Source organism: Chinchilla lanigera, unplaced genomic scaffold (assembly GCF_000276665.1).
Source record: "Chinchilla lanigera isolate Chin_1 unplaced genomic scaffold, ChiLan1.0 scaffold00068, whole genome shotgun sequence".
Lineage (NCBI taxonomy): Eukaryota > Metazoa > Chordata > Mammalia > Rodentia > Chinchillidae > Chinchilla > Chinchilla lanigera.
In genome coordinates this window covers 9,278,927-9,292,807 of record NW_004955469.1, presented here as the reverse complement: position 1 = coordinate 9,292,807, position 13,881 = coordinate 9,278,927, and the positions used below count along the sequence as shown (strand labels likewise).

The 13,881-nt window shown below is 49.0% G+C and overlaps 1 protein-coding gene across 11 annotated transcripts; it reads left to right on the top strand.

The window, feature by feature from the left end:
- Positions 1-795: 795 nt before the first annotated feature.
- Positions 796-13,268, top strand: Mpv17 (MpV17 mitochondrial inner membrane protein). Of its 11 annotated transcripts, XM_013522603.1 has the most exons (10): positions 872-896; positions 1,374-1,580; positions 2,038-2,120; positions 4,350-4,463; positions 9,366-9,481; positions 9,716-9,808; positions 9,893-9,988; positions 10,207-10,239; positions 10,454-10,506; positions 12,156-13,268. In XM_013522603.1, exons 5-10 carry the CDS (start codon positions 9,374-9,376, stop codon positions 12,262-12,264), a joined length of 492 nt encoding a protein of 163 aa, XP_013378057.1. In that variant the 5' UTR covers positions 872-896; positions 1,374-1,580; positions 2,038-2,120; positions 4,350-4,463; positions 9,366-9,373; the 3' UTR covers positions 12,265-13,268. The 11 variants fall into 11 exon arrangements, with proteins under 11 accessions (XP_005400539.1, XP_013378058.1, XP_013378056.1 ...); XM_013522604.1 differs by lacking the exons at positions 872-896; positions 2,038-2,120 and adding an exon at positions 844-863; XM_005400483.2 differs by lacking the exon at positions 2,038-2,120.
- The last annotated feature ends 613 nt before the right edge of the window (positions 13,269-13,881 follow it).

Sequence of the window (13,881 nt, the reverse complement as noted above, 5' to 3'; positions counted from 1 at the left end):
GGAAGCGAACTCACGACCTTGCGCTTGCCAGGCAGGCGCTTTTGCCGCTGAGCTAAATCCCCAGCCCCTCCAGCTCCTAATTTTTAAGTATTTATTTAGAGACAGAGTCTGGCTAAATTGGCTGGGCTCAGTCTCTCATGAAATTCACACCCAGCCTAGTTTATGTTTTTTAAAACATTTGAGGTAGAAGAACCTGTAGCAGTGCTCCCCCTTTTAGCTCTCTTCCATAAATATTCTCTAGAATTGAGCCCAGTTTGAAAAGATAGTGCAACCCCCTTCGCAGATGAAAAACCTTAAGTAGTTTGAGCCTAGTGATGAACAAGGACACCCAGCGCGTTATAGGGCCAGCGCCTGAACTCCGCTGAAGTTACATAATTCGAAATTTTCTATACAAGTTACTGTTATGCAGCGTTTCTAAAGAGAATATTGTGGGCAAAACTAGTGAAGACGACAAATATAAACAAAAAAAAGCTCATAATTGAGGCTAACGGACTATAGAGACAGTAACGCGTGCATGCACCGAACTGTCACAATTCCTAAGCGTCTAGCACTGAGACAGTGAAGGTCAGGACCTTAGTTCTGGGGGCGTGGGGCGGTCCGGACCACGGTTGGCAGGCCGGACGCTCCGGGAGAGGTGACACAGGTGGGATCCAGGGGACGGTTTGGCTAACGGTCGCACCCCAAAGCGTGGCGCGCTCCCCCCGGAAGAGGAGACCGCTCACAGAGTGGGTGACGAAGCTGAACCGCCTTCCACTGGAATCAGTGCCTCAGTTGACGTTTATTCAGGACCAGGCGGGAAAGGACCCAGGGTCGTGGGCGGAAGGGGCGGGGCTTTCTCCGGAAGTTCCCGGCCCTCAGGTCAGGTGAGCGGGACCGCTCCGCGAGCTGGAGCTCGGGTGGGTGGCTGGTGCTCCGCGGTAACCAGTTCAGAGACCCGCACGCCACGTGCGACCAAAGCGCGTGTGACCCTTCAGGGCCCTGGCAGTGAACAGGCCTGTGTTTCTGTTGTGGAGTTGTACTCAGAAAGGATGCGGGCTAGTTCCAACTCAGTGTGAATCTGGGGACCCAGGCTCTGAGTGAAAGCGAGAATAATCATGACCTCGTGGGTGTCTCGGCCCGGGCGGGAGGTCCCTGGGAAGCCCCACTTCAGACCTGGGGTCTGGGGGTGGCTGCCACTGTGAGTCCATAGCTGCCCATACGTCTCTCCTCCCCAGTTGTCTAAGGCCACCCGCAGAGAGGGAGCTTTCCGGGAAGGATTCCTCCGGAGGCCTCTGTAAGACAGATGGAAGGGGAGGGAGTGGGCACAGGGGACGGCAGGCACCTTTCATTGCTGGTAGGGCAGTGGCAATGACCCTCTCCTCTCGGTTTGACAGGAGGCATGGCGCTCTGGCGGGCATACCAGCGGGCCCTGGCTGCTCATCCGTGGAAAGTCCAGGTCCTGACGGCTGGTGAGTGTCCCTTCGGGACCAGAGCAGGCTGATTTGGAAGGCAAAGTCACACTTTATGGCACTTCTATCATTACCTGCTTGCGTTTAGCCCCTGGAACAATTGTCTCATCCCAAGCTGCTCTGTTTTGGAGGGTGAGTCTCCAAGGCTGTTTTAAACGATATGCATAGTTGGCTTCCCTGTGACAAAAAGCTGAGCAGTCCATTCTTAAAGATAAAGGCATTGCCGTGGGAGGTCCCAACTTGGAAAACTAAAAGAATACTCCTCCTCTAATATGTTATACAAAGCACTTCCATATGCATTGTGTCAAAGTACCCCACAAAGGTCTGTGTATTAAAATTACTTGATTTTACATTGGTTCACACACCTGCTAAGTGCTGAATTCAACACAGATATTTTTGTTAATATTTTACACTAAGAAATAGACAAAAGAATGAAGACATGTATTTTCAGTTTAAACTGAGCGTTTTTGTGTCAGTATCCAGCTTTGGGACCCCCTTGAGCATCTGTTCCTGAGTCACATGTCCCAGGAGATGACCACTTTTTTCCAGACTTTTGTTTACATTGTTTTTTTTTTTGCATTTCTTACAGTTTATTACTCGTGTGTGTATCCCCAAACAATATACTTGGAGTTTTCACTCCAAATCAAATGATTGAGTAGCAGCCTCACAAAGGTAACTCAGAGATTTCCCTGCATTTTTTTTTTTCTTTTTTTTTGGTACCGGGAATCAAACTCAGGACCTTGGGCTTGCCAGGCAGGTACTTGGGCTGCTGAGCTATATCCCTGGCCCTTCCTGCATTTTTTTTACCGTGGTAAAAGAGGAAAGATGGAGGAGGTGGTGTAGAAGTAAGTTTTGTAGAGGGAAGGATCATAATGCCCCTGCTCCTCAGGGTGGCGCCAAAAGTGATTAGCTTATGATAGGGTCTTGCTTGTGTTTAGAGGAAGGAAATAGTATTCTAACGAGGAGTGTGGATTTCAGGGAAGAGCTGTTGGAAGTGCAGAGGAGCTACTGAAAGCCAGGGTGTAACAGGTAGCCTGTTACTGGGACAACCCTACATCAGCACTAGAAACTTCACTGCATAGCTAGCAAGGAGATGGACTCTTTTGCCCCTTGGTGGGCCGCTTTTCAGCCTCCTGTGCCCTAACACCTCCTGTCCTGTCCTCAGAATGTCCACCAGCCTGCATGACTCACCTGGCTGCGTGTGTAGTGACTCATGCTGGACTGTGTGGCTGTGATGGGAACCGACAGGCTGGGAATTTGCCCAGCCTCAGATTCCCTCAGGGCCCCATCCCTATTGCCAGATAAAAGATTCCCCCTCATGGCCATCAAGAACAGAAATGGAGGGGGCTGGGGATTTAGCTCAGCGGCAAAAGCGCCTGCCTGGCAAGCGCAAGGTCGTGAGTTCGGTTCCCGGTACCGGAGAAAAACAAAACAAAAAAAAGAACAGAAATGGAAGAGTAGTCCTTGTATTTCCCTACCAAGGGCTCTGTAGCTCACAAAGGCAGGAACTAAAGCTCCAAGGGGGCCCAAGTACAGACATGTGGCTGAACTGGAGTTCCTGTCTTTCCATGCTGGAGTCCTTTGGCTCCATACCCTCTGTCTTCCTAAGGCTGTGCTCAGCCCAGCTTAACCATGGAGCAACCTGTGGCCTCCTAGCACTTTGGAAGACTTTCCAAACCTTTTATAATTTTCCTTCCCTGCTACTCAGTGTACTTGGACAAAATTACAAATTAAGGGAGGAAGCGAATTTAGCACCGTAGGTTTAGACCCCAGCACAGTAGTTGCTGTGAGCCCATAGGAACACTCATCACACTAGATGATAGAGATTTCAGAATTGGAGTTAGAAGACCAAGATTTAAATTTCACAGCTATAACACTTAATAGCTGACTTTACAAGTCAGTAAACCTCTTTGAACTTCAGTGTCTTCATTTAAAACTTGAGTTAAGTTATATAACCTCACAGGATCAGTGTAAGACTGATTTTTTTTTTGTAGCGGGAATCGAACTGAGGACCTTGCGCTTACCAGGCAGGCGCTTATGCTGCTGAGCCATATCCCCAGCCCCAGTGATTTTTAAATGTATAATAAACTTAGAAGCTCAAGAGGCTGGTCCTTTGTGTGATCATTGGCAACCCAGGCATAACAAGCTATTCTTTTTTTTTTTTTTTTTTTTTTTTTGAGTCAGGGTCTTGCTATGCAGTTCAGGCTGGCCTTTAACTCACTTTGTAGTCCAGGCTGGTCTCAAACTCACAATGATCCTCCTGCCTCAGCCTCTGGAGTGCTGGGATTATAGGTGTGCATCACCATTCCTGGCCAACAAGTTATTCTTTTTATAGTGGTGTTTGGGTTGGTTTTGTTCCACTTACCATAAATCTGAACATGTATAAGTATCTCAGCATTGGTTTTGTTTGATTGTTTTTTTTTCTTTTTTTCCAAAAAGCAGAGCACGAAGCTTATGTGCAGGTACTTGGTTAGGGAGTAGGAAGTAATCCCACAGAGACTACTGGTTGTTCAATCCCTTGGAACGGACTGAGAACCTCTTGGATATATTTCTTAGAACAGTCTGGATGAATAGTCATTTCTGGAGAAAAGAAGAGAATCCATCAGCCTCCGTCCCACATTGGTCAAAGTTTCACCCCAGGGCCAGGTTGTAGAAGCATAGTCACTGGAGGCATCAGGGGTGAGGCCTCAGGTCTGGCATGGCCTGAAACAAGGATCTGTCAGGTTGAACTGCAGTAATGGCTGGAGCAAGGCGTAGGTGAATCAAGATCTAAAATGGTTCAACAAAAATGTGTAATACACCACTTTTGGCCAGGCCAAAGTCAGGAACAGGGCAGCCTGGGGAAAGGATGGCTGTGTGTTCTGCAAAGCCTGAGTCAGCCTTGTCTCTTCCTTTCTCCAGGCCCCTTCCAGTCTCCAGTGGGCTCAGGGCCCAGTTCCCTCTATCTTAGGCCACCTTGATCCTACCATAGGAGCAGCTAAGCCCCTGCAGTCATTGGTTTCCTTGGAGTCTGAGGTAAGCCAGGATATGAAGTTAGCAGGCCTTAGAGACCACCCAGTCCAGCCCCTGATGTTACTGAAAATGAAACTGAGGCGTCGCTTGGTCAGTGACAGAGCTGGCATCAAACCTGGGTTACTGGCTACTGTCCTGCCCTGCACTTCAGACTGAGACCGTTGGGGTCCCACCATGCTGAGCACAGTCCCCAGTCTGCCCTGAGTTTAGACACCTGACAAGCTGCAGAACCATCCATTTTGCCTTGTTTTCTAGCACTAGGACAGGTCAATAGCAGGAGTGAGCAGAGCACTCAGACCCATCCAGAGGATGTGCTCTGTCCTTTTGTGGCTGGGCTTCAGCTCCCTCTGGGCCCTGGGCTTGGTCAAGCCCCTACTGCAGCCAGGCAGGTAGTTAATGGTAGAGGCTTCTGAGTTGGCAGCACTGCCTGCCCCACACCAGTAACCATCTCTACCGGCCGACCCAGCCTCCTGTGCTCAAGGGCACACTTCCTGTCTTGGTTCCAAGAAGCCACTTCCTGCCCCTCTGCCTATCTTCTGTTAACACTTCATTTTCTTCTGTGTAGAGTCACATAAGACTCTGCACAGCTGGTCAACCAAGAGCTCAAGGATAGGGAGGCTGAATCAGGGAAATTGACAGTTCAGGGCCAGCCTAGACCACATAGTAAAGCCCCTGTCTCAAAGCAACAAAAATGAGTCAGGAGTGGTAGTGCACGCCTATAATACCAGCACTCAGGAGGCTGAGGTGTGAGGATCGTTGTGAGTTAGAGGCCAGCCTGGGCTACAAAGTGAGCTCAAGCCCAGCCTGAATTGCATAGCAAGACCCTGTCTCTAAAAGACAAAACAACAATAACAACAAAAATCCCACTGGAGAAAAAAAACAGTGGAGAAAAAAAATAGGGGAAATAAGGACCTCACCTCCACTCGTGCCTCATGCCTTTGAAGTGTGTAAAGGGGGGCTTTTCAATTAGTGGGAAGAGGATGGTCCCAAATAGATCTGTGCCTAGAAGAGGCAGGCTCCCCTCCCCTGCCCCCTGATCTGGTGGGGAGTGACGGTATGAGAACTGGCATCTACCCAGGGGCATGATGTCACACTTGCGCCAGTGTCTACTTGCTGGGCTCCATGCCCAGCCTGGCATTGGAGCATCACTGTCCAGTAGCCCTTTGCCCTGCCCCATCAGGACTCTGGGCGTTATGTGTCTGCAGGCCCCATGCCCCAACTCCCAAGTCAAAACACTAGAGGGGAGCCAAAGCAGTAGGAAATTCAGACCAGTCATGTCCAGGTCTCCAAGGGGCTGGGATGGTTTGGTTGTGTTTGAGCTCTTAGTTGGGGAAGGTAGGATGAGGATGTGAACATCTGAGTTCTTCTTGATCAAAGGGTCACTTGGGCCAGAAATGTAGGCCTTGCTCTTTGCTTGGATCATGCCTTAGACCATATGGAGTTACTGTAGGTCCAGGGGTCCTGATCGTCTGTGGACAGAAGGCAAACTCCTAGGTGCTATTGGTCTGAAATGAACAGACCTGGCAGGGTCTAGAGACCATATCCCCTACTCCTCCTCCTGCTGCCTTATTGAATAGTAACCTTCAGGCTTAATGGACACAGTTGGGGCCCAGTATCCATCTTTCTAAATGACCAAAAGCTTCCAGGAGGGTGGGGTCAGGGACTTGGATTTTCATTCCAGCTCTGCCTTTTGTGTGATTTTGGCAAGGCATGAAGAGTGAAAACACCTGCCTCTCTTTGACTGTTTCCCAGGAATATTGCTGCCTACCTTTCCCACAAGGTGACAAGGATCAGAGTTGGTGGAATCTTGGGGAGTAAAGACAGAAGTACTTTAGCTCAGGAAGCATCTTTGCTGTGTTAGTCACTTTCCTCATCAACAAGACAAACCCAGGTAGGGAGCAAGGCAGCCTCAGCACAGGCTGAGGCAGGATCAGAGGCCAGTGGGAGCCAGAGGCTCCTGCATTCCTCTTCCGCAGCACCCCCAATTCAAGGGAGGAGAGGTTTATTTGGGCTCACAATCACAGTCCATGCTCAGCAGGCTTCATAGCAGAAACTGTGGCAGAGGGGCATAGCAGAGGAAAAGCTGCTAAAGGTGTGGAGGCCAGAAAACAGAGGAAGAGCCTGGGAGGGAGATACACCTCCAGTGACCTGCACTGGGTCTCCTTTTCCAACCAGGCCCACTCTGTAATCGCAGCTTCAGCTACAAAGTCATTCATGGAAGAATCCACTGATGAGCATAGAGCCCCTATGATCTAATCACCTTCCAAACACATGAGGCTTTTAGGGGAACACCTCAGATCTAAACCATTACAGTGGGCCCTTTGGGGGTCTGGCTTGGACAGAAACCCCCTGCAGAAGAGGAATGCAGGAACCTCTGGCTCCCGCTGGCCTCTGATCCTGCCTCAAGCCTGTGCTGAGGCTGCCTTGCTCCCTACCTGGGTTTGTCCCAGTTTCACTCCCTACTGAGTCATCTCATCTCTCAAACACTGTCCTTATCAATAGATGAAGATGTGACAGCCTACCTCCCAGACATTTGACAATTATGTGTGAGAGTCCTTTGGTTTTTTGAGACAGAGTCTCACTGTAGTTTAGGCTGGCCTTCACCTCACTATGTAGCCCATGCTGGCCTTGAACTTGTGGTGATCCTTCTGCCTCAGCCTCCTGAGTCCTGGGATTATTGGTGAGAGACCTTTGTAAACTTTATTTTTTTGTTGTTTTTTTGAGACATGGTCTTGCTGTATAGTTCAGGCTGGTCTCAAACTCATTGTGTAGCCCTGGCTGGCCTTGAACTCTTGATCCTCCTCCCTCAGCCTCCTGAGTGCTGGTTTTACAAGTGTGCACCACCACTCCTGGCCTTTGTAAACTTTTATCACTTGACCAAAGAACTGTCAGACTGTTACTCCCTTCATGTAAGAAGTCCCTTCATCTGCTGACTATGATTTCACACACTTGTAATCTTAACACACTGGGAGGCTGAGGCAGGAGGATTGCGAGTTGCCAGCTTGGGCTACTTAGAAACTTAGCAAGGAAAAAAAAGGAAAGTGGGTACTGTGCAGTGGTATTGTGGAGGAAGTGCCTTTAGTCTTCTTCGGGTTACTTTTCCTTTACACATGGCTGTGGCAGCTCCCTGTCCTCCCTGGGAGTATAGCTGGTGACCCCACCTTTTTGGAGAGAATATGGGGAATGAAGTGCTGTTAGGGGTGTGGAGGGAGCCCTGAGTTCCCCATACTCCTAACACTCTGAGCACAGTGTTCTTCAGGCTAAGCTTTGAGTCCTAAACTAAGTGGCCTTTTTCAGAGCAGTCCTGTTGTCCGGGGTGGTACATTTGACATTTTTCCTTTGTTTATTTCCTGAGCATCTGCCAGGGACTTGGTCAGATGTGGTAGGCAAGAAGAGAACAAAAGTGTGTGGGATTCTATCCTGTTCCTTGTGGAAGTCGTGTCTTGACAGTGTTCGGGGAAGGCCCACTTTGGGAGTTCAGGGGGAGGTGAGGCATTGTTACCTGGACCCAGAGTCAGGGAGATCCAGAGCTGCTCAGTGCCCATCTGCAGCGCCCCAATCTCCAGGGCTGCCTCTGACAAGGCTGCTCAGGGACTCGCTGTGCAGAGGATGTGGGGGAAGAGCTGAGGAGTGAGTGCCAGTGCGGACGTCAGAGCTAGCTCCAGGCCAAGAACGGGGTTGAAGGATGTGTTTGTCCAGTGCTAATTGAGGGCACAGGGACAGTGGTGGCTTGAGGGGGGCTGGAGGGGCTTTCATTACCCACTGAGCTAGATGGGCAAGCTGGAGATCATGTGGCTTCTCCCGAGAGGCCCTGTATGTGTGTGTTTGCTCAACACCACAGTAACTAAATGGTGACAATTTCTGTCTTGCTTCCTGGGTGTGGGTGTCTAGGACTACTTGGCGCTGAGTGTTAGCGGGTATGTGGGAACAGAAGCCCTGGGGAAACTGGCTCTAATACCTGTTGTCCACTCCATCCAAGGGTATGAGCAGGGGAGCCTGCGTCTGGCTGATTGTGCTACTGCTAGCCAGGACTCTTCCTCCTGGGAACTCTTACCAGCTCAACCAGTCATCTTCCCTCATGGGGCCATTCAAGCACTTGTGTTTTAGAAAAAATTATCCCTGAGGACCCCCAGACCAAGGTGAAGAACATTGTTCTGAGGCTGACACTGGACTGGGGAAAAGAAACAGCACTGCTTATGGGTCTGTTTACAGTGTGGGATTGATGAAGAACACTGTCGTCCAGCACTGGCTACGTGGGATCCTAGCCCTTTGTTTCTACATCTCTAAGATAAGGGGTTTGAATGAAAGAGTCTGGTAGGGCCTTTTCATACTGACAGATAGGGTTGGGTTTTTTTTGTTTTTTTTTTTTTTGTTTTTTTTTTTTTTTTTTTTTTTTTTTTTTAAGGCAGGGTCTCACTATGTAGTTCAGCCTGGCCTTAAACTTGCCTATAGGAGCTGGGGATATAGCTCAGTGGCATAAGTGCCTGCTTGGCAAGCACAAGGTCATGAGTTCAATCCCCTGTACTGCAAAAAAAAAAAAACTTGCCTGTAGCCCAGGCTGACCTTGAACTCACAGGGATTCTCCTGCCTCAGTTTCCTGAGTGCAGGGGTTACAGGTGTGTGCCACCATGCCCAGCCAGATAGGGTTCTTCTTCCTTGGAGTTTCTGTCCTGACTTCCCGTTACTGCTTAATGTAGAGTTCTTGATTCCTGGTGTACTCATCCTAGTTTTTGAGAAGACATACATGAGGTGTCACTATCCTTGAAGAAAGGAGGGCTTTTGGGCAGCAGAAAGGGATTTGTCATTTCCCAGAATGAAGCCCTGGGACTCAGAGTGCCAAAATCTCATTGGTCAGTAACTTACCTTTTGGGAGATGCTCTGACATTGCCTGCGTACCCTGCACAGGGTCCCTGATGGGCTTGGGTGACATGATCTCACAGCAGCTGGTGGAGAGGCGGGGTCTGCGGGAACACCAGACACGCCGGACCTGGACCATGGTGTGCTTGGGCTGTGGCTTTGTGGTAAGTTCTGTCCACAGTGGGGCTACAGGGCACGGAGCAGAGGTCTTCATCCTCTGCCGTCCTGCAGTTTCCCCTGGCCTCTTCCAGCTAGGCCAGTCTGCTTCTCTCTTTCTGCCTTAGTGTCTGTGCCTCTCCCTGGGATTTAATCTCTGCTACCTGGGGGAGGAGCTTTGTTATATAAAAGGTAAGTGCCCCTCATGACATCCTGCTCCTATATCTAGGCTTTCCTTTCAGGGTCCTGTAGTAGGAGGATGGTACAAGGTTTTGGACCGGCTCATTCCTGGCACCACCAAATTGGATGCGCTAAAGAAGATGTTGCTGGACCAGGTGAGAGACATAGAAGGGAGTTGGGAAGGGTGAGCCTGGTGGGGGTGGTGGGGTTCTCACAGAGCTTCAATTTCTCTTCCCTAGGGGGCCTTTGCTCCGTGCTTTCTAGGCTGCTTCCTGCCACTGGTAGGGACACTTAATGGACTGTCGGCCCAGGACAATTGGGCCAAACTGCAGCGGGTGAGTGGCTCTCTCGCTGGCAAGCTGGCAGCCCCAGAGGAAGGAGGTGGGCAGAGGTAGAGATACGGGGAGAGTCCCAGGCTAGGGAGGAAGAAGAGCAAGTGGAGTGTGAGGCCGGAGTGTGCTCTGGGAACAAGAGTCCACATGGGACATTTACGCTTGGAGGTGGCCGCTGCTTGGCAGTCCATGGTTAACTTGTTCCTTCTCTGTCTCCTCAGGATTATCCTGATGCCCTCATCACCAACTACTATGTAAGAGCTGACCCCTCCTCCATGGCTTTCCTGCTTCCTGAAGTCCAGAAATGCCCCAGGATTTAATTGGGTTCTCCTGTTGGCATTGCTCTCATTCCCATCTGGGTGCTCCCCTTCTGCCTGCGTCTGTGTGCAGAAACGGGCCAGGGCCAGGCAGGGTGATGAGCCCTGATCAGCGAGGCAGCCAACTTACGTTCACCTTCTCTTCTTATAGCTCTGGCCTGCTGTGCAGTTAGCCAACTTCTACTTGGTCCCCCTGCATTACAGGTATGACAGATCCCTACCCCCTCCGCAAAGATCTACATTACCAACAACTGTAAGCAAATTAGACCCTGAAGCCAGCACATACTGCCCTGGTCAGAGCTCTTCGAACTCCCATGCATTTTATTCAGAACTTCAACCCTTTATAGAAACTGTCCCAGAGTGTTCCCCACTGACCTTGCTATAATCTGTACTCCTGCCTCCACAGCCCTGGGCTAGACAGAAAAATAGACCTAGCTGGGATTACACCTGTAATCCCAGCACTCTGAGAGGCTGAGACAGGATAATCAGTAGTTCCGGCCTACTCTGGGCAATTTAGCAAGAGATTTTTTCTCAAAAAAGGCAGTGAGGGCTAAAGATCCAGCTCAGTGTGAAGGCCCTGAGGTCAGTGTGTAGTAACGAGGAAAAAAAAGAGAAAGAGACCTAAATGTCAAGTAGGAATTCTGTCAGTTTAGTTCACTGCAAAATATTATTTTGCCCTCATAATAAAAGGTCATTGCTGAACCGCAATAAAAAATGGAGTGCAACTCAAGATGAGTTGTTAAAATGCTTGCAGTAGTCTTGAGAACAGGGAAAAATATGAAACTTTTCAGGCCAGGTGTGGTGGTGCAGTGCCTGTAATCCCAGCAGTTGGAAGGCTGAGGCAAGAAGATTGCCATGAATTTGAGGACAGCCTCAGTTACAGAGTGAGTTAAGGCCAGTTTGAACTACATAGTGAGAGCCTGTCTCAAACTCAAAACACCAAACAGGAGACAGAGAGAGAGAGACACAGAGAGAGAAACTTTTCAGAGAGGACATGGTCAAAATTTATATAACTAAAGAGAACACAGATTTATGAACCAAATCCTAAACATTAAGATCCTTTGTAACATCCTTTGAAACCAGATCAAGTTTAATTTAAGATAAATAAGGTGCTACTTTGTGCTATAATCCTCGCACTCTGGAAACTGAAGCAGAATTGCAAGTTTGAGCCCAGCACGGGCAATTTAGCAAGAGCCTATCTCAAAAATAAGAAATAAAAAGGGCTGGAATGTAGCTTAGTGCAAAGGCCTTGGGTTCAATTCCCAGTATGAAAAAAAAAAAAAAAAAGGCACTACTTTGCTGTGGTTGTATCTCAGTGGTGGTTTTCTTGCCTACCATGTGCAAGGCCCTGCCCTTGATCCCCAGCACCTCAGGGAAAAGAAGGTGCAAGCCCTGCCTTGGCAACTTAGCAATGTAGTGAGACCTTGTCTCAAGAAATAAAAAGAGGGAGGGATGTAGCTCATCCATGCAAAGCCCTGGGTTTAAGCCCTGTATTTGAGAGAGGGCCTGGGCAGGCATGTGATTGGCAGCCATGCCTGGAAGGGGAACTGCTGGAAGCAGTTAACCACTGAGGCTGTCATCCTGGAGGCAGAGCTTAAGGACAGCACCAGAATCTGAGCTCCTAGTTGTTTTCTAGTCCAGGGTGCAGCCCCTCCACTGGGGCTGAAGGAAGGAGATCCCTATCTGAAAATGCTCAGGGCAATCCCTCCTTTTCTACTGCACTTCCCTATGCTGTCCCTTCTCTGTTCTCTATCCTCCCTACGGGGTTAAACCCAGGGTCTTGGACATGCTAGGCAAGCACCGTACCACTGAGCTATGTGCTCAGCCCTTCTTATGTTTTTATTTTGAAACAGAACATTGCTAAGTTGCCCTGGCTGGCCTCGAACCTGTGTAGCCTCATCTGTGGCATGTGCCATCAAGCCCAGCTGCATCCTCTCCTTCACAATGATATTCTGTTGCTAGGTTGGCCGTTGTCCAATGTGTTGCTGTCATTTGGAATTCCTACCTGTCTTGGAAGGCACATCAGCTCTAACCCTGCCCCGCTGTATCATTCCCACTGCAGTGGCACACCATGACCCTGAAATGCTGTGTCTTTTCATAGTTTTACAGATCAGTGTCTGTGAGGTGGGGTTGCTGGTCAGAGCACTCTGCAATGGCACAGTTCACTCTGAAATGTACCCTGACCGCTTCTGAAATCAGGGAGGCCTTTATGATACATTCACAGGCACCTGAGGCCAGGGCTGCATTCTGAGAACGGTACCATTAGGCAGGTGCAGCACTGTGTGCACAGCATGGTGGTCCTTACACACACCTGAGTGCCATAGGTCAGTTCCTCAGCAAGACCTCTTGATGCAAACAGAAGACAGTAAACTCAAGATGTATGAGGCCGCTGCCTGCCTAACAGCCTACTGTTGTACAGTGAACTTTTTTTTAATAAGAAGGGGTACACTCTAAAATTATGATAAATACAAATACATAAACCAGTAACATCGTTATTCATTGTCAAATCTTACGTACTGTGGATAATTGTACATACTGTGCTTTTATACAGCTGGCACCACAGCATTTTTGTTTCCACTGGTATCACCACAGACACAGGAAGATGCATTGCACTGTGATGTTGTAGCAGCCACCGTGCCAGTCCAGGACCCACGCGTGGGTCCTGGGGTTTTTGGCTCCATTATAATTTTAAGGAGCCGTAGTTGTATTTGTAGTCTGTCATTGACTGAAGTGTCACAGCGCAGGACTGTAGTCTGTCACACCACATGTGTGGGATGCACTCCGTAAACATTTGTGGAACCACATGACCTTGTCAGCTTTACATCCACATACCAACAAAGGCCACTTTACCCTTTGCATAGACACGTCTGTTAGTGTAACCCTTCCTCCCTGGTATCTTTGGAGATCCCTCAAATGCTTTATATGTATAGTACTTCAGTTAATATGTTAATAAATACGTAATCTAAGCCAGGCATGGTGACACATGCCTGTAATCCCAGCACTCTGGAGGCTGAGGCAGGAGGATCATTGCAAGTTTGAGGCCAGCCTGGGCTACAAAGTGAGTTCAAGACCAGCCTGAACTGCATAGTGAGACCCTGTCTCAAAAAGATAAAAATAAATAAATAAATGAATGAATAAATATGTAATCTAGAACTGACAGAGGTCCTGAGTAAGACCTGTGAAAACTGTAACCGTGGCTGTAGCTGGAAAGCCCAGTCATCTTTTACAAATGCGGACCCTGAGGTCCATAAAAATGAGTGACCTATTCACGGCAGGAGTTGGTGGCTGAGTAGAAACTTGAACCCAGTTTCCTTACGTCTTCCCCAATGATCCTAACTAGAAGGCCAAACGTGTAAGAGTACTTCTGTTACTCCCAAGAGGAAAGTAGACCTTTGCTAAACTATCACTTCTGGTGAACTCAGAAAACAGAGGGACCTGCCTTTTGTGGTCTGAAGCTGGAGAGCCTGTCTTATATGGTGCCTCAGCTGCAAGGCTGTAGAATTTAGATTCTGGGTCTGTAACAAGGTCCAGGACCCTGGGAGACTTGAGTTGAGGCAGAGGCCTTTTAGTGGGATCCAT